General features: G+C 48.1%; 7 protein-coding genes across 7 annotated transcripts; 3 read left to right on the forward strand and 4 right to left on the reverse strand.

Annotated features, from left to right (window-relative positions):
* Positions 1–163: 163 nt before the first annotated feature.
* Positions 164–4,125, forward strand: F4822DRAFT_182699 (uncharacterized protein). Its single transcript, XM_051453430.1, has 2 exons — positions 164–443; positions 520–4,125. The coding sequence occupies exons 1-2, from the start codon at positions 299–301 to the stop codon at positions 3,984–3,986; spliced, it is 3,612 nt and encodes a 1,203-aa protein (XP_051317116.1). The 5' UTR covers positions 164–298; the 3' UTR covers positions 3,987–4,125.
* On the reverse strand, positions 4,126–6,533 carry F4822DRAFT_442357 (BCS1 N terminal-domain-containing protein; the record flags this gene model as incomplete). The annotated part of the gene is made up of 4 exons (XM_051462981.1): positions 4,126–5,205; positions 5,281–5,724; positions 5,801–5,966; positions 6,042–6,533. The coding sequence occupies 4 exons, from the start codon at positions 6,531–6,533 to the stop codon at positions 4,490–4,492; spliced, it is 1,818 nt and encodes a 605-aa protein (XP_051317117.1). The 3' UTR covers positions 4,126–4,489.
* Positions 6,534–8,643: 2,110 nt separating this feature from the next.
* F4822DRAFT_442359 (uncharacterized protein) lies at positions 8,644–9,796 on the reverse strand (the record flags this gene model as incomplete). Its single annotated transcript, XM_051462982.1, has 1 exon — positions 8,644–9,796. Exon 1 carries the CDS (start codon positions 9,694–9,696, stop codon positions 8,644–8,646), a length of 1,053 nt encoding a protein of 350 aa, XP_051317118.1. The 5' UTR covers positions 9,697–9,796.
* Positions 9,797–10,451: 655 nt separating this feature from the next.
* F4822DRAFT_182777 (uncharacterized protein) lies at positions 10,452–12,870 on the forward strand. The gene is made up of 7 exons (XM_051453431.1): positions 10,452–10,841; positions 10,895–11,126; positions 11,185–11,247; positions 11,325–11,636; positions 11,705–11,861; positions 11,920–12,353; positions 12,435–12,870. Exons 1-7 carry the CDS (start codon positions 10,744–10,746, stop codon positions 12,756–12,758), a joined length of 1,620 nt encoding a protein of 539 aa, XP_051317119.1. The 5' UTR covers positions 10,452–10,743; the 3' UTR covers positions 12,759–12,870.
* On the reverse strand, positions 12,871–15,959 carry F4822DRAFT_182781 (periodic tryptophan protein 2). Its single transcript, XM_051453432.1, has 3 exons — positions 15,799–15,959; positions 15,628–15,740; positions 12,871–15,560 (listed from the first exon to the last, which is right to left on the reverse strand). The coding sequence occupies exons 1-3, from the start codon at positions 15,814–15,816 to the stop codon at positions 12,983–12,985; spliced, it is 2,709 nt and encodes a 902-aa protein (XP_051317120.1). The 5' UTR covers positions 15,817–15,959; the 3' UTR covers positions 12,871–12,982.
* A 180-nt stretch (positions 15,960–16,139) lies between these two features.
* On the forward strand, positions 16,140–18,050 carry F4822DRAFT_182811 (Septin-domain-containing protein). Its single transcript, XM_051453433.1, has 4 exons — positions 16,140–16,527; positions 16,586–16,748; positions 16,810–17,120; positions 17,174–18,050. The coding sequence occupies exons 1-4, from the start codon at positions 16,423–16,425 to the stop codon at positions 17,747–17,749; spliced, it is 1,155 nt and encodes a 384-aa protein (XP_051317121.1). The 5' UTR covers positions 16,140–16,422; the 3' UTR covers positions 17,750–18,050.
* On the reverse strand, positions 18,051–20,036 carry F4822DRAFT_182829 (alpha-ketoacid dehydrogenase kinase). Its single transcript, XM_051453434.1, has 3 exons — positions 19,690–20,036; positions 19,224–19,626; positions 18,051–19,161 (listed from the first exon to the last, which is right to left on the reverse strand). The coding sequence occupies exons 1-3, from the start codon at positions 19,911–19,913 to the stop codon at positions 18,352–18,354; spliced, it is 1,437 nt and encodes a 478-aa protein (XP_051317122.1). The 5' UTR covers positions 19,914–20,036; the 3' UTR covers positions 18,051–18,351.
* Between the last annotated feature and the right edge of the window lie 375 nt (positions 20,037–20,411).

A 20,411-nucleotide genomic window follows, 5' to 3' on the forward strand; every position in this document is an offset into this window, starting at 1 on the left:
GCTTTGAAAGAACAATGTTATCCACTGTAGCTGCCCCAAGCTGCCCCTGAGGCGCAATTAAGGTTAGTACATACCCTCTAGACCCTCCCCTATGGTACCTAAATACGTAATCCCAGCTGAATCTTTAGCTGATAATAATAATAAACTCTCCACTTCAGCTTCCAACATTTCCAGAACACCAGGCTGCTATCTTCAAACTTACTTCTACCTCTAATCTTTCGCAGCCGCTTACGATTTGTGGACATACAAGGCATTAACATGACCAATCCCAACCATTTATGATGCTGTTGCTTCCGTTATGGCTTCGGGTTCTCAAGGCGACAAACAGTCGCTAAATGAGCTTAGTGTTGGTCCATTCGTGCTTCGTACTCTTTTCGCGGATGTTCCGCTATCAGAAGATGGCACCAAGGACGATATCAAGATCAATTGCGTTGAATATTTAGGTGCGCATACCATATAATGCCTTTAATCAAGAAGAATTACCATTTAAAATCGAATAAAACTAATATTATCTTTAAGATGACCATCTATACGTAGGCACTTCCGACTCGGAACTTCTTCACTTTTTCCAGATACCTCCAGATCCTGCCGACAAATCTGGCGTCCCGACCTTTATTCTCGCATCGAGACTGCGCCCAGCCTTTTCCGAACCCTCCGGAACATCCAAAGCTACAAGACCCGGTGTTCAACAGATCTTATTATTACCTGCAGTCGGCAAGGCTTGTATTCTATGCAACTGGACTGTCACCTTCTATTCGCTTCCAGAGTTAAGCCCGGTATTTGGTACAACACAAGTAAAAAAATGTAGTTGGGTGGGCGGCATAGACCTAAACGCGGATGAGACCGATAACGATGGACGAGGAGTCGCTATACTGTTGTCATTAAACCGGAGGATTCAGGTCGTTCGCATAGCCGACTCCCCCCATCCTATCAAGAACATCGATTTTGCGGGAAGCACAATATCCGTAAGAAGGGACTCGATTGCCTGTGTAGCCGACTCGCGACGCTATGCGCTACTCGAAATCAACCAACAATTGAAAATCCCTTTGATGTCTATCTCTTCTCTAGATGAGGCTGAGCCGGGTAACATTGTTGGACAGGCCCAGCATATTTCGGGCAGCTCGGGTGGGGTGCTACGAAGTAATTCCTCCGCTCAGTCTCGTCCCCAGACTCAGAGCCCTGACCCTCCCGCTCACAGGCGAGGCACTAGCTTGGGTGACTTTATCACGGGAGCTAGCAGGAGGCAGGAATATCGCGCTGAAGATGAAGATCCTATCTCCCGACAGCCAACTCCTGAATCAACGGCGGGCCAGGCATCAACCGAAGAAAATACGGGAACGGGTGCTCTGACGCCCGATGGTGCGGCCAAAGGTCAAACGGGCCAAGCGGGTCGAGTGACTCCAACCAATAAGCCATTACCGACCGTGCTTAAACCGCTCATCGCATCACCGAGTCCAGAAGAGTTTTTGCTAGTCACTGGTACGGGCCCGTTAGAGCCAGGTATTGGTATGTTCGTGAATCTAGATGGAGATCCAACAAGACCTACTATTGAATTTGATCGATATCCTAAAGAGATCGTCGTCGATGGAGGTTCTACGGATATATCCTCGTCACGAGCATCCCTCGGCCCGGAGGAAGAAGGATATGTTCTCGCATCAATGGGGAGGGAATTCCCTGATGGCGTCCATTGTGGCCTTGAGATCCAACGTTGGGATATGGATGTGGCCGAGGGTGATACGGCGAAACATTGGCTCGAACCACCAAATACTGGGTCAGTTATTAAGTCTCCACAAAATATTGGGATTAGGTCCCTTCATGGAAAACAGGATACACACTTCTCAGAAATTGTGAAAAGATTGTGTCGGCGGAGGTTCAGTCCGTTCTCGTCAGGCGGCGCAGAAACCCCCACGATGTCGCTACGAAGTTTCGACTCAAGAACGGCCTCTACAATGGAAAGGATGTCGAAGGAGAGGGAGCTCTTCGATAGGGATACCGACTCCCAAAGCGAAGACTCCTTACCCGGGGGATGGCAGGCAATACGCAACTCCGAAGAGGAAGATTTTGCGCGCCGCCTTGCTGGAACCACAGCCCGTTTAGCCGTATGGTCTGGAAAGAATATATGGTGGGCTGTTCGAAATCCATTAATACTACGATTAGATGCGCAGCTTGAGGAGACGGTTGCCACGCCAGATAGGGCTGCTGCTGAACGGCGAGACTTGTTTACTATATTGAACTCTTTCCGTGGTCAGGATGCTAAATCGGAATTAGAGTTCCTAACTTTCAGCTATATACGACAACGATTAGGAATACTCTTGTTGAAAAGTTTCTTAAAATCAGAAGATACACCTTTTTCGGAATCGGAATTACGAGCTATGGAAGAAATATTGGTTGATAGCCTTCTAGATCCTCGAGTTATTTTGTCCCTTATACCTGGGGTTCGTAACGAAGTCATCGAAACGAAACGAGGCATATGGATATTTGGTGGTGTCAAGTCGACTGCCGAGGAATTTATCTCAAGTAGAAACTTCGACAAAGATACTTCTACTATGAAAGCGCTATCACAACCTGTATTACATTTCCTTCGGCGTTTTCTGGCTGCCTGGCGGCGTAAGAAGGGTTTCGGCAGCATACCTGACGAGAACGAGGTATTTCGTACAGTTGATGCGGCCTTACTTGCTGTTCTTCTCGAACTCGATCAGCATTCAGCCCCTGGTCCAGTCAAAGCAAAGTCGATCCGTGCGGACTTGTACGAGCTTGTAGACAGCGGAGTCGACTGTTTCAATAGGGCAGAGACACTGGTTGAGTCTTATCACCGCCTTTATGTGCTCAGCAGGCTGTACCAAAGCCGTAAGATGATTGCAGATGTATTGGCTACTTGGAGGCGTATTATTGAGGGTGAACGAGACGACGGAGGAGAATTGAACGATGGCGAACAGCGCGTGCGCGAATATCTTTCGAAGATTAGTAACCAGGCCTTGGTCCAGGAGTATGGGATATGGCTTGCGAATCGCAACCCAAAACTCGGTGTTCAGATCTTTGCTGACGACAAGACCCGCGCACCGAAATTTGAGCCTAGCCAGGTGGTCCAGCTTCTTAGGGAGGAAGCCCCAGATGCAGTTAAATATTATCTTGAATTCCTCGTATTCGGCAAAGGACATACTGTATACGTAAACGAGTTGATCACATATTACCTCGATATTGTGATCAGTCACCTTCGATCATCGACTGAAGCCCGTGAGGTAGTGATGTCTACCTATACGGCGTACCGAGCTCTACATCCTCCGAAACCGACATATCGCCAATTTTTGACGGATAATGCTCCCCCTGATGACGAAGCATGGCATAGCCGGCTACGACTCCTACAATTACTCGGCGGTAACTATGATTACGACTCGGCAGTAATTCGTGACCGAATCTCAAGTCTAAGTAACACAGCCGACGATCTCCTCGTACCCGAGACAATTATTCTCGATGGTCGGGAACGGAAACACGAAGATGCCTTACGCTTATTGGTCCACCGGCTCGGAGATTACGATACAGCTGTGGCGTATTGTCTCAGAGGCGGGGCCAGTATCTACACCATTTACCAGGCTCAACAAAACCAACCTCCTCCAAGTCCAGAAAGTTTCAAAGCCCCGAAACGCCGCGATAGTATGCCCCCGACACAAGACCAACAAGCTCGGCTTTTTCGTGCCTTACTCGGTGAATTCCTCGAACTTGAAGACGTCAGCGACCGAGTGGAACAGACAGGCTTGCTCCTGGAAAAGTTTGGCGGGTGGTTTGATGTTGGCGATGTTTTATCAGTGATACCAGATAGTTGGAGCGTGGATCTAGTATCGGGCTTCTTAGTAAAAGCACTAAGAAGGATCGTGGTTGAGAAGAATGAAACTACGATCGCGAGGTCCCTTAGCTCGGCGCAGAACCTTCAGACACAACACGATTTAATCGTCCGGATTGAAGAAAAAGGGCCTAGTATTGAAACATAGCGGTGGTGATAGCGTTGGTAATGGCGTAAAGATAATGACAAGACGTTTCGAGAGTAGTTGGTGTTGTCGAGGGTGACTACTTGATATAGCACAAGTCATGAATATACAAATCATTTCAAAGTCACTGTGAGTGTTCCCAGATATACACTAAACCCGGTTAATAAACATAGGATACGTAATAGCAAGCTACGTCGTCCCAAAATCGATTTTCATTCGGGACGGGCGTCAACTACTCGCCTCGTCCCCATCTAGGTACAGACTCATTATGCTCCGAGAAGATGCTAATATCAACACACCCCTCAAAACCGAACTCCAACCAATGGTTCCTCGAACGAGCAAACAAATCAACCTCTACAATTTCCCGGTGCTCCTCTCCCCGTCTGCCCACCCAAATAACGTATGCACCCAAGTATAATGTGTATCCCAGGCCGGCCCCCTCTAGTCACCCACCTACCCACGCCTAAAGAAATATCAAGGGAATACATACATACATACCTACGTACTTACTGCACCTGCATAATCTTAGTCCGCATCTTCTTCTGCCTAACCAACCCATAAACCCACGAATCCGCCTCCTCAAGCGCCTTACGCGGCTGCTTCTTGCGCTTGAGCAAATACCCCTGGATCTGCGCGGGCGAAAATTCACCCGGCGGGATCTTAGCCCCGAACGCCTTAGCAATAGCAGGTAATTCCGAAACCGAGATATCGAGATCGTTATCAAGCATTTCCACCGGCGCACCATTTAAACTCAGCGCCCCATTCTCCGCTCCATTTACTTCCAGTACCGGTTTCTCGGATGAAGGAGATGGGGGAGGAGAGGGTGGGGAAAGGGCTTTATCACCCTCGTACATGCGCACGAATAACTGCTCCGCTTGCTCCTGTGTTGCGTTGGTGAATGCGACTTGTAGGTCTACGCGGCCGGGCCGGATTAAGGCTTCGTCTAGGGTTTCCGGGGTGTTGGTTGTCATTATTAACACGCGGCCCTCGTGGCTTGCTACGCCGTCGATGGCGTTTAGGAGACCCGAGAGGGAGATGCCGGATTTATTGTCGTCGCCTTCTTTTTTGAGCGCTTTGGCTAGGTCACGCACGTCCCAGTTTTCGGGGGCGGTGGTTTTGGGGATGCCGTTGGGTTTGGGGGATTTGGTGTCTTCGGTGTTGGTTGCGGTATTACTTTGGGAGGGGGAGGGGGAGGGGCGCCGGAGGCCGGCTGTGTCGATGTCTGGTTGGGGGTTAGCAGGTTGGTGATAAATTGTGATTAGATCTCCCCATTTGGGGTACGAAAGGGGGGGCTTACCTTCCAATAGCACAATACATCGTCGTGGAAGCGAAGCAAATAGGATGCTTAGATCCTCCTCGGTCAAGCTCGGTTCGAGAAGCGATATCACGTGGATGTCAAGACCGAAGATACCAGCGAGAGCAAACGATAGCGAAGTTTTGCCTGTCCCGGGAGGCCCGTGGAACAGATAGCCTCTACGTAATGGAATGCCGCGATTAGAATACCATCTCGGGGTCTCGGGGTGTAGATACTCGTCGATATCAGCTAGAACCTGAAGCTTTTGCTTCTCGTCTAGAACAACGGTCTTGATGTCTCTGACTGGTCGGTTCGCAACCTGATGCCAGCCGGTGCGTCCGGGATACCGGCGACTGTTCCACGTGGTGGGCCGCTTAACGACCGTCCGAGCCTGGTGGTCCTTATAATACCGCTCCTTGGCGTGTGCTAATAGCTGTTTTATGGGTTCTGACAAGTTTGCGTAAGCTTAAAATTTTCTAGAATGCGGCTGAGAAATAAAGGGCGAGAGGGGGGGAAGTTTTACCTGGATTCCTCCAGAAACAGGATATGGTGATGTCTTCTTGGTCTCTGAAAAATTGAGCTGAACTCATCCCGTCGTTGAATATGGACTGCCGTTTGCGCTGAAGCCGAAAATATTGCCCCTTCCACCAAAAGCTGTGCAACCCCATTGCCGGACTGTACTGCGGGGGCTATTAATTGGATGTTAGCAAAGAAGCATCCTTAGTGTCTGGGATATAAGAGCGATTGTTGGTTGGTAAGCTTACCGCTCTAGCTTCTTGGTTTGAGAAATTCAAATAGCGACCAGAACGATCTCGACCCACAGTCAGGGGATCCTCGTCTTCCCACCCTCTCCTGCTCCCAGTCTCGGCAAATAAAGACCTCGTATTAACCATTCGGGGCTGGGTAGCCAACCATTCCATGAGATACATATATATATCATCGTTGTTCAGAATGTGGATGCTGCTCATAAAGTACTCGCTGACGGTGCTGTTAATCAAGGCATACAGCTGACGGAGTAGCTTGTTGAGCGCCCAGAGAACGCCGATGGCCGTAAGTAAATAAGACGGCTCAATGCCGAGCCAGCCCCCTATGAATCCGTAAAAGGGAGCTAAACCACGGAGTCCGACGAGCGTTAGAACGCTCTCAACCGCTTTGACATGATATGTGTTGTCGGACGTCGACGTGTTCCCTGTTGCGTAAGAAGTATTCACGCCCATGCTCGGGAGCAGATTATTCAACACTGCACTATAATCCATCTTTATCCGGCTTATCCCGTGTTGTGTTCACCAAAGGGCTGAGTTTAGATTGTGGCTTAAGAGGACTCTGAGAAATTTGGCCTCCTTTTATAGACCATAACTAGGCAAATCGTGTTCGGGAGGCAATGAATTGCCCTTTTTCAGCCTTGCGTACCTAGGTAAGGCAGATATGGAAGGCGGCAGATAAGCGGTATGGTAGTCATCCGGGGTATAGTCATGTGGGTGGGTGCCTGGGGATCGCTCATATACACGTACTAGTAGACGCGATTTAGTGGCAAGAGGCGGTTAACGGAGTCATTTATTGGCCACCTAGAGACTGCTCCGGCTTTTAACTACTAGATAAGAGGTATGTACGTGTATGTAAATCCCTTAGACCCCGCCTTCATATGCCCGATAACGGGTTATGTGAGAGACGTCGTGCTTGGAAGTTCAAGTCGTGAGTAATTACACTTACGGATACCTTAGGTAGGTACACGACAAATCAAACCAGTCCCATTTTTCTACTAGGGAGGGCTCAGGTTAGACTAAGTCTAACCATTCCACGTATATATATTAACTGACAGCGAGTGGTAAGCTGTCAGGGTTCGTCTCTTATATAGTCTGGATTATAAGCCAACACTTATACGTGTCTTGTGCCAGTGAGGTTGGAGTAGATGGGTGCCAATAACTACTGTTGAATCAGTGCTACTGTGATAAAATCCAATTAGGCCTCCCCATTGGAATGGTAACATAGAATGACCATAATTCCTAGGCATACGTATCTAAAATTTTTGTTCGAAGTGTGAATATGTGGTACATCACAAGATTGAATTGTCCTATCATATTAGCTGCATAACATAGATATTTGATGTAGGTACGGCCAATGAAAAGCATGTTAGGCAGCTATACTGCGATTGCGGACTATTAGTTGCCGTGTCTAGGTTGTATTGGCTGCGGGTCGGATGCTGGTCTCAGCAAGATCGCCATATCAGCACTAACAAATAGTCCCATAGCTAACTACTAACAGGACAATTCCCAAAGTCCTCATAAATAGGTAGTAAGACTACTAATCCGGTAGAACGCCTTGCCAAGTAGTAAATCTTTGTTGCTAAAATACTAGGCAATCTGGTCTATTGAATTGTCAGTATGAGGAATTCGGCGATCCCCTCGTTCGCGGACACGCTGATACGACTGTTAGGTTGACAAATCTGTGCAACAAGAATAGTTCCCAGGAATTCCGCGGAATCTTACATACCTAGGTATATACCCCTCGATGTGCTGTTAGTGCAGTATGGAGTTTTTCTTGCACACTTAGTCCCAACATCGAGTTATACAACATTACCTAGGATAGGACCTAGAAAGAGATCACTAGCGATACGGCATCCAATACAACACGTACAACCCGACATTGATCAATTGAATTGATAAATGAAATCGAAGAGTGCGGCTCGAGTCAATAAGATATTGACAGGTTGAAGTGGGTATGACATACCGACCTTGAATGTCCCAAGGAAATCTAAGGTTGGATGGTGGATGGTGGATGGTATTGCCACCCCTTCACTTTTGTTGACAGCTTATTCTGATGGCTTTAGATGGCTGTAGTGATACCAACGAGCTGTCCAATCCAACGAGACATGAACCTTCTTGCATGAAGTCGTGGCTAGCTGTTCGGACGATATCGGTCAACGAGGCCGGGATGGCGTCTGATTTGGGTGTTTACGTTAAGCCCGCGTGCTATCGGTGTTTGATGATACAGTAGCTTAGTCTCGCGATTTGAAACCCTCCGCAAGTGCTTACCTAGATAAGTACGCCTTTGGCTGGGGTATAACTACTCTTTGGACAACATAGCGGTGGAAGAGTTTTGGATGGGTTTGGATTTGAGGGTGGTAAAGGGAAAAAGTAATGAAATAATTAAGAGCTAAGAGTTAAGATTTGGAGGGGAAGTGCGTGTATCTGAAACAAACTCAGCGCACTATTAACTGTGTGGCACATAAAGTGACACTTTATTGACACCGTATTAGGAAAGTCTAAACTGTATAATGTATAATGTACATTATGTAAGCATCTATCCGCCGCCCCTTACGACATTTATACTTCACTCACAATGCCTAAGTGCCTAAGCCACCATTACCTAATCTTTTTGCTTTTCTTGATCCTGCGGCATTTCCTTCTTCGTCCTCGTCCTCCTGTGTTCGCGATATAGGCCTTTGAATGCATACATTGTCTCCCGCCAAACTAATACCGCAAGAGTGAGAAGTAGAAATGCAATAACACAAGCGACAAGGAAGAGAGTGGAGAGTGCAAACCCCCGGGCCACCCTAGCGAATAAAATCCAAACATCGCTAGGCTCAAGAACAGTTCGAACATTGAGAACAACCTGAATAGCACTTATGACGGCCGAGAATACCCCAAAGACGAAAAGGAAAGGAGCGTAAAACTGTTCAAAGTAGGCCGCGTATTCCCGCTTTACATGGTAATATGTTGCTTTCGAGAGAAGGATTTTGCTCCAGAAATTAAGACGCGTGAGACGCAACTCGCCAACTTGATAGCGCGGCGAAACAAGTTCGTCCCCAAATTTGCAGCGCTCGATGAAAGCTGCAAATTCAGTATATGATATATCCTCCGGAATAAGGTGGATTCTTGGCGGTTCTGTAGCCAACCGGAAGTCGGATTCGTGCTGGATGAGGTACGAGTACGAGCGGAGAAACCCTCGTGCTGCCCGAAGAAGCTCCTCCCTCTGGCCTTGTTGTATAGGCGAGCTGGCTGAGAGGAGATAGTATTTCCAGAAGTCATGCGAGAGAAGATACTTCGGTAGGGGTTTGATGCATATCCGACCGTTGACCCATACCAGGTGCAGACCCGGCATCTCTGTGATAGTAATCTCACGACCCTGGACCATTTGTTCCGTGAGAGATAGAATATTTTCGCTTTTTTGTGTCGTCATTAGCCAAAAATGTCGCGCGAGTTTATTCAAAGTCTCCGTCATTAGCTCTCTCTGGAGATATGCACACATGTCCGGGTCTGTGAGTTCAATTCGGGGTTCTCCAGGTAGTGTTTCTCTCTGCGTTATCATCGTGTCTAGTGGACCGGTAGATGGCCTGAGTCGAATCTCAGCAGCCTCACCCTCGATTATCTCCAGTTCTTTGCATAGTTCTTGGCATTTTTTGAATGGGGCTTCTTCCATATTATTCAGCTGCGTTATACAACTAAATCTAATTGTAAAGGGAACAGAACAAGTGGTTTTTATCTCCTAAAATCATACCGTATCAAGCCATGAGGATGGAGTCTCAAACCTGTCTATTAATGTGCTGCAGAGGCGATTCACATGTTTGGAAGCGGAGGCACACCAAAACTAGCGGCCTTGATCAGCTCCCACTTGTTATGTCAAATTTTTCGCCTGGGTTTAAAGCCACCCCTTAACACATAACGTGAGAAGATAGTGTGTGTGAGATGAGGGCATCTTATCCTATAGATCCTAAAGGTGCGTGTCTTTTCGGGAGTATGCCTACTTGTTAACTCGGTATAACAATTGGAAACTAATTGCGCTGTTTGGGATGGCATTTGCGGACTTAGGGGTGTGAGCCCTCCCCGGCAGCGTATCGTATGAGGCGGCACTTGGTCTATATCCTATAGTAATAGGAATCTACACTTTTTCTAGTGGCTGCTTAGGTGGCCAGCCATAGGCGGCGGCGATATCCAACTCTCCGTACCTATATACACTTAGAATCGAAGTAAGTTGCCGATATGGCCGTCACATTTAATCAGCATTTCCTCTAGCAATCAAGTTTAGTAGCGAACTAATCACCACAAAATGCAGACATACACAACAAGTTCTCCTCGAACCCTAGGCTGTTCCCCCCATATTGCGCCGGAGGTACTTGGCGCGTTCCAAATCTCTCAACCTAAGTTCGATTGCTCAAGGTCTCCTATCCGGCATGATCATTCGGAGCTCTCATTCACACGAACCTACAGTACCCCGGACAAGTGCGGCTTGGTAGTACTATGTTTCATTGTTGCATTCGCAAGTTTAGCCTGGGCTAACTTCTGCGGGCAATTGACTGTATATGGTTTCTTCTTCGTATACTGTTATTTTGCGTATATCCGCAGCTTCTTAAATTCCACTGTTCAGACATCCAACCTGTTACAATACAGATTAAAAGTTGCATTTCACAGCGTTGCTTTAACCATTTCGTTGTTATGTCTTCTCATAATATCACCAATCCACGTCATTATGCCGACACCGATGGACCTCTTGGTACCTTACGCTACATCCCCCGTCTATCGACCTACGAAGGTTGTGTACGATGCGGGAGAAGGAGCCGCAGTTGAGTTAGTAGACCTTAAATAATGGGTGGGAAAGTGTTTACTGACGTTATAACAAGCATTTTTGCCATCCACGGTCTTGGCTCGAACGCAGAAAGCGCCTGGACCCATAAGAAAGGCAATGACGCCGAGGTCAACTGGCTCAGCGATCTCCTACCACAAGTTGAGGGCCTCCAGAATACCAGAATTGTATTGGTCAACCACCAAACACGGTGGGATTCGGATGTCGCCGAGAAGGGATTTCATGATCATGCATCTGAGCTACTAGAGCATATCCAGGATATCCGTAAGGTGAGGACCGAACACCGAACAGGAGCAGTACTATATACTAAACGTTATACCCATGTAGGCTCATCCTCGGCGACCCATAGTCTTCGTCGCACACAGCTTTGGGGGGCTGCTACTAAAGAAGGTAAATACGACATCTAATTTCCTAGAGGATCAGCACCATTATATTCCCACCTCAGACTGATTAACGAAGTGGCTTAGGTCCTGCTTCTTGCTAAAGCCAGACCAACCGATATAGCGTCAATGACGAAGGGAATTATTTTCCTAGGTGTGCCTCACATAGGTAGCAGATCTGCCTTCTTCGGGTCATGTTTAGCCTGCATGGCATACTATCGCGGCTCCTCGTCAAAGCTACTACAACTAATGACCATAGAGAGCCATAGCCTCCTAGACCTTGAATCCGAGTTTTACGACGCATATGTGACCCGGTATCATTCGGAGGACGTCCAGCCGTATATCTGCGATATTTTTGAAAGGAGACCAACAAAGGTTGGAAAGCTCTCGTTGGGTCCGGTAAGCTTCGCGCATCCGATTTTTTCCCCCTCATTGGCAAACTAGGCCTAACACTGTCGTCTGTTTAGATAGTCAGTCCGGGACCCGGCCAGCCTCGCCACGGCAAGTTGCTCGCTCTTGATACCGATCATCGTGGCCTGAATAAATTCCAGTCGCACGACGATCCGAATTTCCATACCTTTCTGATGGTCCTCCGGCAGGCATACGAGTACGCATTACACCGAAGTAAGTCGGCCGCAAAATGCCTAAAATCTTGCCCACAAGCTTACCAACTCCCACCCAGGCTTTCCCCCAGAGAAGGAATCCCCTCCTCTAGTGAAGCCTATCCCGAACGAGTCTATTCATACCAACCATACGATAGCGAAGCAAGATATGCTGGCTACAGCGGGAAATGGCTTGTCTTGGATAAAGATGAGTGCATTTGCTGTCACCTGTCTGTATGGCCTAGAGGAATTAGTGGCCTCATGGTTGACTAGAAATGGAGAGGTGGCTGGCATCGACTTTTCATACGTAATAAGACTGTGCGCCCTGTGGTTCGAAAGAGATAAATCTCTGTATGGCAATCAGTTCATTGTGCGCGTTTTGAAATTGGCAATTTACGGGGGGCTCATTCACGTACCGTTACGCGACACCCTGCTATGGATTTTGAACATATGCTTCCAAGGTCATACGGACATGGCTTCCCAGGTTCTCCGGCTGGGTATTATCAACCTGTTGGTATGTAACATCCTTCATCAACAAAAAAATGCATCCCATCTCTATCTAACAAACTCGAGGGCTAATAAATTACTTTCATAGATTGTTCCTTTTATGAGCATAGTCTACATCAGCGCCATGGCCTATATTCTCGGCTCCCGCGACGCCCAAAGCGTCCGTAGCACAATACGCGCCCGATTTTGGCATATACTGGTTATCACTTGGCTACTGCGGTTCGCCGATCTGTATATTCGATACGAAGGATCTCTCCCTATCGACTTCTGGGCGCCCTGTTATAGCGTCGTGTACTTCCTCGTTAGCATTTATATCAATGCTATGATCAAGGTAGCGTGGTTATCGATACCGCACGGAAGCGAGAGGCCCCCGGGCTTAACAACGCCCCCCAAAACACGATCCCGTCGCTGAACCAGGACCCAGATAATAAACAAGCCGAGCCTGATACACAGGCGACATCATGGACTTGCCAATTCACACGCGCAGGCCTGAACTGAGAAGGGGTAGAATAGGCTTCCGTTATACCAACAATTAAATTGATAGAACGCCAATACCTTATCAATACATATTTTTTATACATAAGACCTTTATAGATTTCGATTATCTGGGTATATCTTAAAACGGAAGCGAATTCCTTATTCTAGACCTATCCACTCATCCTCAGATTCGCCCTCGGACAGCATTTGCTCGTCTGAACCCAACGCTTCCCCTGATGCCAACATCTTCATCGACACATCACCTCCAATGAGGCTCTGTCCATTTGTATCTGTCTTCTTGCCGGCTTGTCCGAGTAGATAGTCTACCATATATACGTTTTCATCTGCTAATCGCTTGATTTCGTTTCGCATTCTCGTTATTGCCCTCGCGACAACCCGGAGTTCAACGTCTACTTTACTCCGATTTGCTGTAAGCCAAGACCCGTGCTTATCAACCAGCGCCTTGATCCACAATAGACAAAATTCGATGTGCGGGGATTCCTCGGTCTGAGCTGCGACAAATCGCAATAGCCTTGCGACGTATACGGTAGGGAATTGTTCTACCACCAATGGGATATCTGTATATGGTACCGCTTGGAAGACTCGCTTGATCAAGCGCGCTTCGTTAAGTCGGAATGCCATCACAAGAGCCTTGAGATAATCTTTTTCGTTCTCAAGGACAGCAAGAGTGGATGCGGGCGTTATTTCCATGTTCAGATCGAATGGATCGAATTGGAGATCGTTCTCCACACTATATATGAGGAGACCCTCTGTTGATGCAGCACAGAATGCAGTCCCGGTGGGCGAGAAACCAACACTTGTCACTCTCACCTCGGGCAACTTTTTCCTGGCGGATGGATCACCACCTCGCTTTGAGCCAGGTAATGACTTGTCCCGTCGAGCTTCACGGTCTGAATGGTCAGCCTCGTCATCGAGAAGTCCCTCGGGTCCCGCTTCGGTTAGCAATTTGCTATTTAGGAATTCTTGTGTTCCTGATAGCGAAAGGTTGACGCTGACGGTGAATTTCTTCAGTAGCACCATTGTGCTTACAGAGTAGAGGCATATGTATTTGCTGCCACCTGCTGCTAGAAGGCAACTCCCGTCAGTACTGTATCGGATAGTATTAAAACTCTTGGTGCCGGCTACGTTAGCGGCCGTCCTTCGGTCAGTGACCTTTCGACCTCCTGATACGTCTCGTCGACCGTCCAGTCCGGACACTTGCTCCGCATCGGTAACCGACCAAAATGATAACTGGCCGTCGAGCGTGGATATCGCAAGTTGTGCGGAGTCCGGTCGGACTGCGATGTCTAGGACGTCGGCTTGTAACTGTAAAGGCTCACTGGTCTGTGTGCGGTTGAATATTGACCACATTCTGGCTGTGCGATCCCAACTTCCACTGAATAAAAGACTGCCATTCGGCGAAAACGCTAATGAGCAGACGGGACCTTCATGACCAGCGAGTTGGTCGAGCAATTGGCCAGTTTGAACAGACCAGATGTGAATATCGAATGAATCTAGGGATCCGGCAGCAACTACCTCTCCACTGGGATCAACTGCCATGCAGGAGAAGGAAAGTCGGCTTGGCGCTGTGAAGGTTCGGAAGTTTCGATATCTGATCAAATCCCAAGCTCGTATGGAACCGTCTAAACTTGAAGTAAATAATACATTGCCCTTCTTGGCAAATTCACACGCTGTCACACCACTTGTATGCTCGGTGAAGGTGACTATGCAGAATCCGGATTCGACATCCCAGACTTTGATTTTGCCATCGTCAGCGGTAGTGATAATCCGCTTTCCATCTGGAGAGTACACTAAAGAATTCATGGAATCGAAATGTCCCTGTTGTTTTAATATGTAAGACTCGGATTGCCATTCCCAAACAAGTAATTGGCCTAATTTCGAAGCTCCAAAAGCTAGCCATTCTCCGCTTTTATTTATTGTAACGAAGTCGATTTCGTTTTGGGATATACTGAGGGTATGTATTGTGTTAAAATCGGGCATTTCGTATAGGCCGAAAATTCCATTGGAGAGCCCGGCAACTAGGAGGTTGGACTCGGGGTGGAAAGCAGCGCATCGGACGTGGGCGTTATTTTGCATGAAGTAATGCCTTTGGACGATCCTCCAGCGCATGTCGTCGCCGTCAACATCCATATCATCTTCATCTTCGTCCCTCGGGGCGGCATTAGGATGCCTTGTGTATTGCCAATCAAAGACAGCTCCATCTTTGCTGACTGTGTATATTGTTTCTTGGTCCCTCGAGAACCAAGCGCCTATGACAGCCTGTTTGTGACCCGACAGAACTGTTGGGGTGAATCCTTCCTCGGCGTCTAAACTCCATATCCGGACTGTCAAATCTTTCGAAGCGGTTAAAAAGAAGCGTGAATCTGTCGACCACTCAATATGACGGACATCGTCGAAATGGCCCATATGTGTGTGGTGTCGAACGAATGGCGCAAATTCCAACTCGCCCTGAGCGTGCGAGTCGGGAGTTGAGGGAACCTGCCATACTTCTGTCTTTCGTCCTAATCCGACGGCGAAGTGGCGTCCCGAGGGGGAGAAGGCGAGAGCTGTGACTGGGGATCGGAAGGAGAAGTGGTATATGGATACCCGTCGAGGTACGTTGGTTAGGATCGCATGGCCTTCTTCGTCGACGGAGAGTAAAAGATTACCCCGCGGTGTAAGGCCGATTCTCGAGATATTCTTCCTATGCGCGAATGGAAGTGTGTAGGATTTATTACTATAATGGAACTTAATCAGTATTCGATTTGTAACCAATTGAAGTCAATATGCGAACAACAGCTTACTCTACAAGATTGAATACTGTGACCCGATTTCCTACGGGTGAGAAGAGGCATGTTCCATCAGGACTATACAATAAATTGCCCTGGCAGTAGACGGTCCCAAGGAGATTGGAAAACTACCCAAACAGTTAGTAGGCCCCCTAAGTAGGTAAAAATAGTTATATGGAAGCATACTTTAAAATCGGTCTTCATTGTCACGATAGAGCCATTATGTAGCCACCCTTACTAAAAAAGTATGTCTTATATGCGACCGAGAAAGATGAGCGTATCGACGACCCGGAACTTTTTTCGATTTTCTTATCGGCGATAAGACGATAAGATAACACTTTTGAAGCTCAGGCAGTTACGAAGTGACTGCAACCAATCAAACAGGAAATGTTCCTTTATAATGGGGACCTCCAATTAACTCCATCGATAGCTAGCCTAATTCGGTTAGACTATGGTCGTAGTTTGTGGTGGGCAGGCGGTCAAGGCTTCAACGCTCGAACCACCGCTGGAAATGGGGAAAGGGGCCACTGACGACCAATTTAATCCTGGTCCCCTTTCGGTTGCCCTGCACTTTGAGGAATTGTGCTAGGAAATTTGTTTGACCAGCAATAACTTTCCCCTGAAGCAAGCCCCAAACTTCTTTTTGTCCGTCAACATCAACGTCGGCCCATATACAACCAAAATCTACATCCTCCCCGACAAGCCTTCATTTCCAGGTCGACTCTTGATTCATTTCTTGGGCCTCATAAACTTATACCCATTTCACGCAATTCTTGTTCTATCCCCTGACAGCTACCGATAACCTTCACGATGCCTCCAGCCACCGCCGAAAGCGCGTCGCCAATTGGCATTGCTAATCTGCCAAACCAGCGACACAAGATTGTTGCCAAGAGGGGTGCTGCGTTTACTATCATGGTACAATATCCTTCAAGCTTAGGGATTGCCAAACACATCACTAACACGGTGACGATAGGTTGCTGGTGAATCTGGTTTGGGAAAGACCACATTTATCAACACTCTATTTTCGACTACCATCAAGAACTATGCCGACCACAAGCGACGACATCAAAAGCAGGTTGACAAGACTGTTGAGATCGAAATCACCAAGGCTGAGCTAGAGGAGAAGTTCTTCAAGGGTACCAATTCCCCTCCCATAAGCTTGATATCACACCCTTTGCTAATTATCATATTCTACAGTCCGCTTAACTGTCATTGACACACCCGGCTTTGGCGACTACGTAAACAACCGGGATTCGTGGATGCCCATCATCGAGTTCTTGGACGACCAACACGAGTCTTATATGCTTCAGGAGCAACAACCCCGCCGTCAAGACAAGATCGACCTCCGTGTCCACGCTTGCTTATACTTCATCAGACCCACCGGTCACACCTTAAAGCCTCTGGATATTGAAGTAATGAAGAGGCTGTGCTCAAGAGTCAATTTGATCCCTGTTATTGCCAAGGCTGATACTCTGAGCCCTATTGATCTTGCTAAGTTCAAGGCTAAGGTACGTTTGAGCATTGCAGATACATAGTTTCCATTGACTAATAAAATATGTAGATCCGTGCTGTCATCGAGGCTCAGAGCATTAAGATCTACCAACCGCCGGTCGAGGAGGACGATGAGGCTGCCGCCCAGCACGCGCGTAGCCTCATGGCCGCCATGCCATTCGCGGTCATCGGTTCGGAGAAGGACGTCAAGACTGGAGACGGCCGCATTGTCAAGGGTCGTCAATACTCATGGGGTGTTGCCGAAGTCGAGAACGAGGACCACTGTGACTTTAAGAAGCTGCGTTCGATCCTGATCCGAACACACATGCTTGACCTCATCCACACGACCGAGGAACTACACTATGAGGCGTACCGTGCCCAACAGATGGAGACTAGAAAGTTCGGCGAAGCCCGTCCCCGCAAGTTGGACAACCCCAAGTACAAGGAGGAAGAAGAAGCTCTTCGCAAGCGCTTTACTGAGCAGGTCAAGATCGAGGAACAGCGATTCCGACAATGGGAACAGAAGCTCATCGCCGAGCGCGACCGTCTTAACAAGGATCTCGAGCAGACCCACGCTCAGATCAAGCAGCTCGAGAACGACCTCGAGGCGATGCAGGGCAGCGTTGCTCGCAGCGGCCGCCGTTAAAATTCTTCTATATACCCCCTTCGCCAACGAAAACGATTTGTTGATTCCGCTAGCGCTAGTTGAAAGTTGAGAAAATGCTTCCGCCTAATTGGGGAGTATGGAGTTGAGATTGCTGGTTCATTCGGCATCTCCCAAAATTCTACAGGACCAGAGGTCGTTATTGATGGATGGATGGATATATGCTTACAAGCTAATTATGTGTTGTGTGCCAAGGAGGGTGTGGATTGACAAATATCACCCGATAACACTTGCAGATTTTTGCTGATGGCAAGGCTGTGTGTATGAGGGTGATGATGGGTCGATAGGCGTGTATGGGGGTTCACCTACGATATCAAAATATTCTCCCTTTTTTTGGAGGTCGATTGTGCATCTCCGTTTCTACAGATCAGTTAGGTTTAGTTTACGATGTAATCGCAAGTTTCTATGATACCAGTAACAAGCCAAGACATTTCTTCGTTTACTCCGTGACCATTAGTTCCCACAAGTATAATTACACCGAGCCAACAAGGCTCCTCCAATGCAAAACATGTACGCCATTGAAGTCATACCGACTAATTCGAAAATGCAATTATAGTAAGCGGCTTAATAATTTGTCTCAGTCGTTAGACTGCATCCATCGTCGCTCTCGTAGTTAATTGCTCATTCTTGTTTCCTAGTTTTGAAATTTGTAGGAAAGCATCGACACCATATCCCTCGAGACTATGTAGCTCCAGGCTGCCGGCCCAGTACTCGGCATAGACACGGCTTAATGGCAGGCCCATGCCGAGACGAAGGTTAGGCGGACGCAGAGATAACGAGGAGAGTGAACTATCGTGGGCTCCGACGCCGGATCTGTTATGGGCCTGCAGAGCAGCGAGGTTCTTGTCGTCGACGCGGAGTTCTTGGAGCGTGGCAGCCATGAATGGGACTTGACCTAGGTTTTCTAGACGCTGGTTCTTGAGGGGTCCTTTGCCGAAGGACCATAGGTAGGGCACGACGTCGCGGGGGACGCCGCCGCCTTGGTCTGAGATACGGATTATGACGTGTTGCTGGGCCTCGCAGACAGTGACTTCGATGGGTGGGGGTTGAGCTGCCGAACCCTGTTGTTGGTGTTTTTCGATAACGGCTTGGACGGAGTTGCGGAGGAGTTCTCCGATGATGTACTCGAGGTGGCTGAGGATATATGGGAACGAGGCGTCTAAGTGGCCGTTGACTCTGATCTCTGGGACTTTGGTGTCGGGACCGTTGTCGGAGCGCGCGAGGTCCTGCACGGCTTTGGCGCAGTGGTCGATTACGTCTTTCGCCATGCATTTTATGAATACCTCGCCGATGAATTCGGACTCTGAGAGCTTAGCTCCGGGGGAGAACCAGTGCGAGTTGAATGTCTCGGTTAGAGCGAGGTGTTGCTCTGCGATGACTCTACGGGATATACGCTGGGTTGAGAAGGGATCAATTAGTGTTGATCCTTCTCTAATTGCCTATTATAGGTACTCACGGATCGTAATATGGTGTTCATGAATTGGTCCAGCTCAGCGGCTGGCATCAATCCGCTACATTCCAGGATGCCCATCGCCAGCTTGGGGATTACGGTCAAGTGGGCGCGCAGCATCTTGGCTATCTCCCTACAAAGACGTTCATTGTCATCGAGCGTCTTGATCTCTTTAACGCGCCGGAAGCTGTCGAAGGCGGTATAGTACAACTCGTATACGTCGCTGATGTGTGGGTTCGTTACGACTACGTAGGGTAGACGTTGCATGTCGCGGATGCGGTGGGCGATTCGGGTAGGAAGCTCGGTTCGGACGTAGTTCGCGGAGCTGATGAGTCGCGCTTCTGTTAGGGAACGCCCGAATACCATGAGTTGTCGCAGACTGATCGGTCGGGCTTCTTTGGCTACCCAGCTGTAGGCGAGGTGTCAGTCATGACGTGGGGTAGATTGGTGTAGAGTACTGGGGTTGCCGTACTCATCCAGGACTTGGACTGGTCTCCATTTCGCTGAGTGTGTCCATCGTCTACTCGGTCTGTTGAAGATGGATTTGGGATTGAAATTGTTCTGGTCAATGACTACGAGCCTCGGAGTCGCTGGTGACGAAAGCAATGCACGAGCTGGTTCTATCGAAGCTGAAGCTCTTGGGCGCGTATTCAACCGGAGGGCTTTGGTGGCATTTTGCACCGCGATTGGTAACATGCCGATTCTTCCATGCCAAAGTGAACCATACAACAGTGGAATTAGTGATGATGTCGCTTTTTCAAAATATACAAATACAAGGAGAAGTCAGTTTTAAGTATGTAGTTTTTGTTTGTTCTTAGGAGATGCGTTTGGAATTAGATGAGACCTTTGCCCTCGCGTCCCTGATAGTCACCAGGAGCCCATACTCCGGTTTCGCTAATAGGTGGTTACATATGGGTGGGTGATAATAGATTTAATGGGCTTTTAGGAATAAAGGTAGGGGAGGTATAGCTCTATAATTACAGGCGTTGCTATTTTTTGTAACAGTGACGAAGGTATGCTAAAGTCTAATATAGACCGGTGCTGTTTAGTGTTGGAAGGTTGACATGTACTCTTCGGTAGTAAGCTCGCAGGGCGTATACCTTTACCCCACATTTCCCTAATCATCAATCGTTCAAGTTGACAGGCATCCCAGTCCATCGCTACGATTTAAAGTAGAAGTACATCCATGGATGT

Source organism: Hypoxylon trugodes (assembly GCF_022578975.1).
Source record: "Hypoxylon trugodes strain CBS 135444 unplaced genomic scaffold F4822scaffold_3, whole genome shotgun sequence".
Taxonomy (NCBI): Eukaryota; Fungi; Ascomycota; class Sordariomycetes; order Xylariales; family Hypoxylaceae; genus Hypoxylon; species Hypoxylon trugodes.

What these genes read in the sequence shown, in the direction of transcription:
- F4822DRAFT_182699 (XM_051453430.1), top strand. Translation starts at nt 299, where the DNA reads ATGGCTTCGGGTTCTCAAGGCGACAAACAGTCGCTAAATGAGCTTAGT. An exon ending in CAATTGCGTTGAATATTTAG is followed by an intron (nt 444 to 519) that starts GTGCGCATACCA and finishes ATTATCTTTAAG; the next exon opens with ATGACCATCTATACGTAGGC.
- F4822DRAFT_182829 (XM_051453434.1), bottom strand. Translation starts at nt 19,913, where the DNA reads ATGTTACCAATCGCGGTGCAAAATGCCACCAAAGCCCTCCGGTTGAAT. An exon ending in CCAGTCCAAGTCCTGGATGA is followed by an intron (nt 19,627 to 19,689) that starts GTACGGCAACCC and finishes CCTCGCCTACAG; the next exon opens with CTGGGTAGCCAAAGAAGCCC. An exon ending in TGAACACCATATTACGATCC is followed by an intron (nt 19,162 to 19,223) that starts GTGAGTACCTAT and finishes TTCTCAACCCAG; the next exon opens with CGTATATCCCGTAGAGTCAT.
- F4822DRAFT_182777 (XM_051453431.1), top strand. Translation starts at nt 10,744, where the DNA reads ATGCCGACACCGATGGACCTCTTGGTACCTTACGCTACATCCCCCGTC. An exon ending in GAAAGCTCTCGTTGGGTCCG is followed by an intron (nt 11,637 to 11,704) that starts GTAAGCTTCGCG and finishes TCGTCTGTTTAG; the next exon opens with ATAGTCAGTCCGGGACCCGG. An exon ending in CGAGTACGCATTACACCGAA is followed by an intron (nt 11,862 to 11,919) that starts GTAAGTCGGCCG and finishes ACTCCCACCCAG; the next exon opens with GCTTTCCCCCAGAGAAGGAA.
- F4822DRAFT_182781 (XM_051453432.1), bottom strand. An exon ending in ACAGTATTCAATCTTGTAGA is followed by an intron (nt 15,561 to 15,627) that starts GTAAGCTGTTGT and finishes GTTCCATTATAG; the next exon opens with TAATAAATCCTACACACTTC.
- F4822DRAFT_182811 (XM_051453433.1), top strand. Translation starts at nt 16,423, where the DNA reads ATGCCTCCAGCCACCGCCGAAAGCGCGTCGCCAATTGGCATTGCTAAT. An exon ending in GTGCTGCGTTTACTATCATG is followed by an intron (nt 16,528 to 16,585) that starts GTACAATATCCT and finishes CGGTGACGATAG; the next exon opens with GTTGCTGGTGAATCTGGTTT. An exon ending in AGAGGAGAAGTTCTTCAAGG is followed by an intron (nt 16,749 to 16,809) that starts GTACCAATTCCC and finishes CATATTCTACAG; the next exon opens with TCCGCTTAACTGTCATTGAC.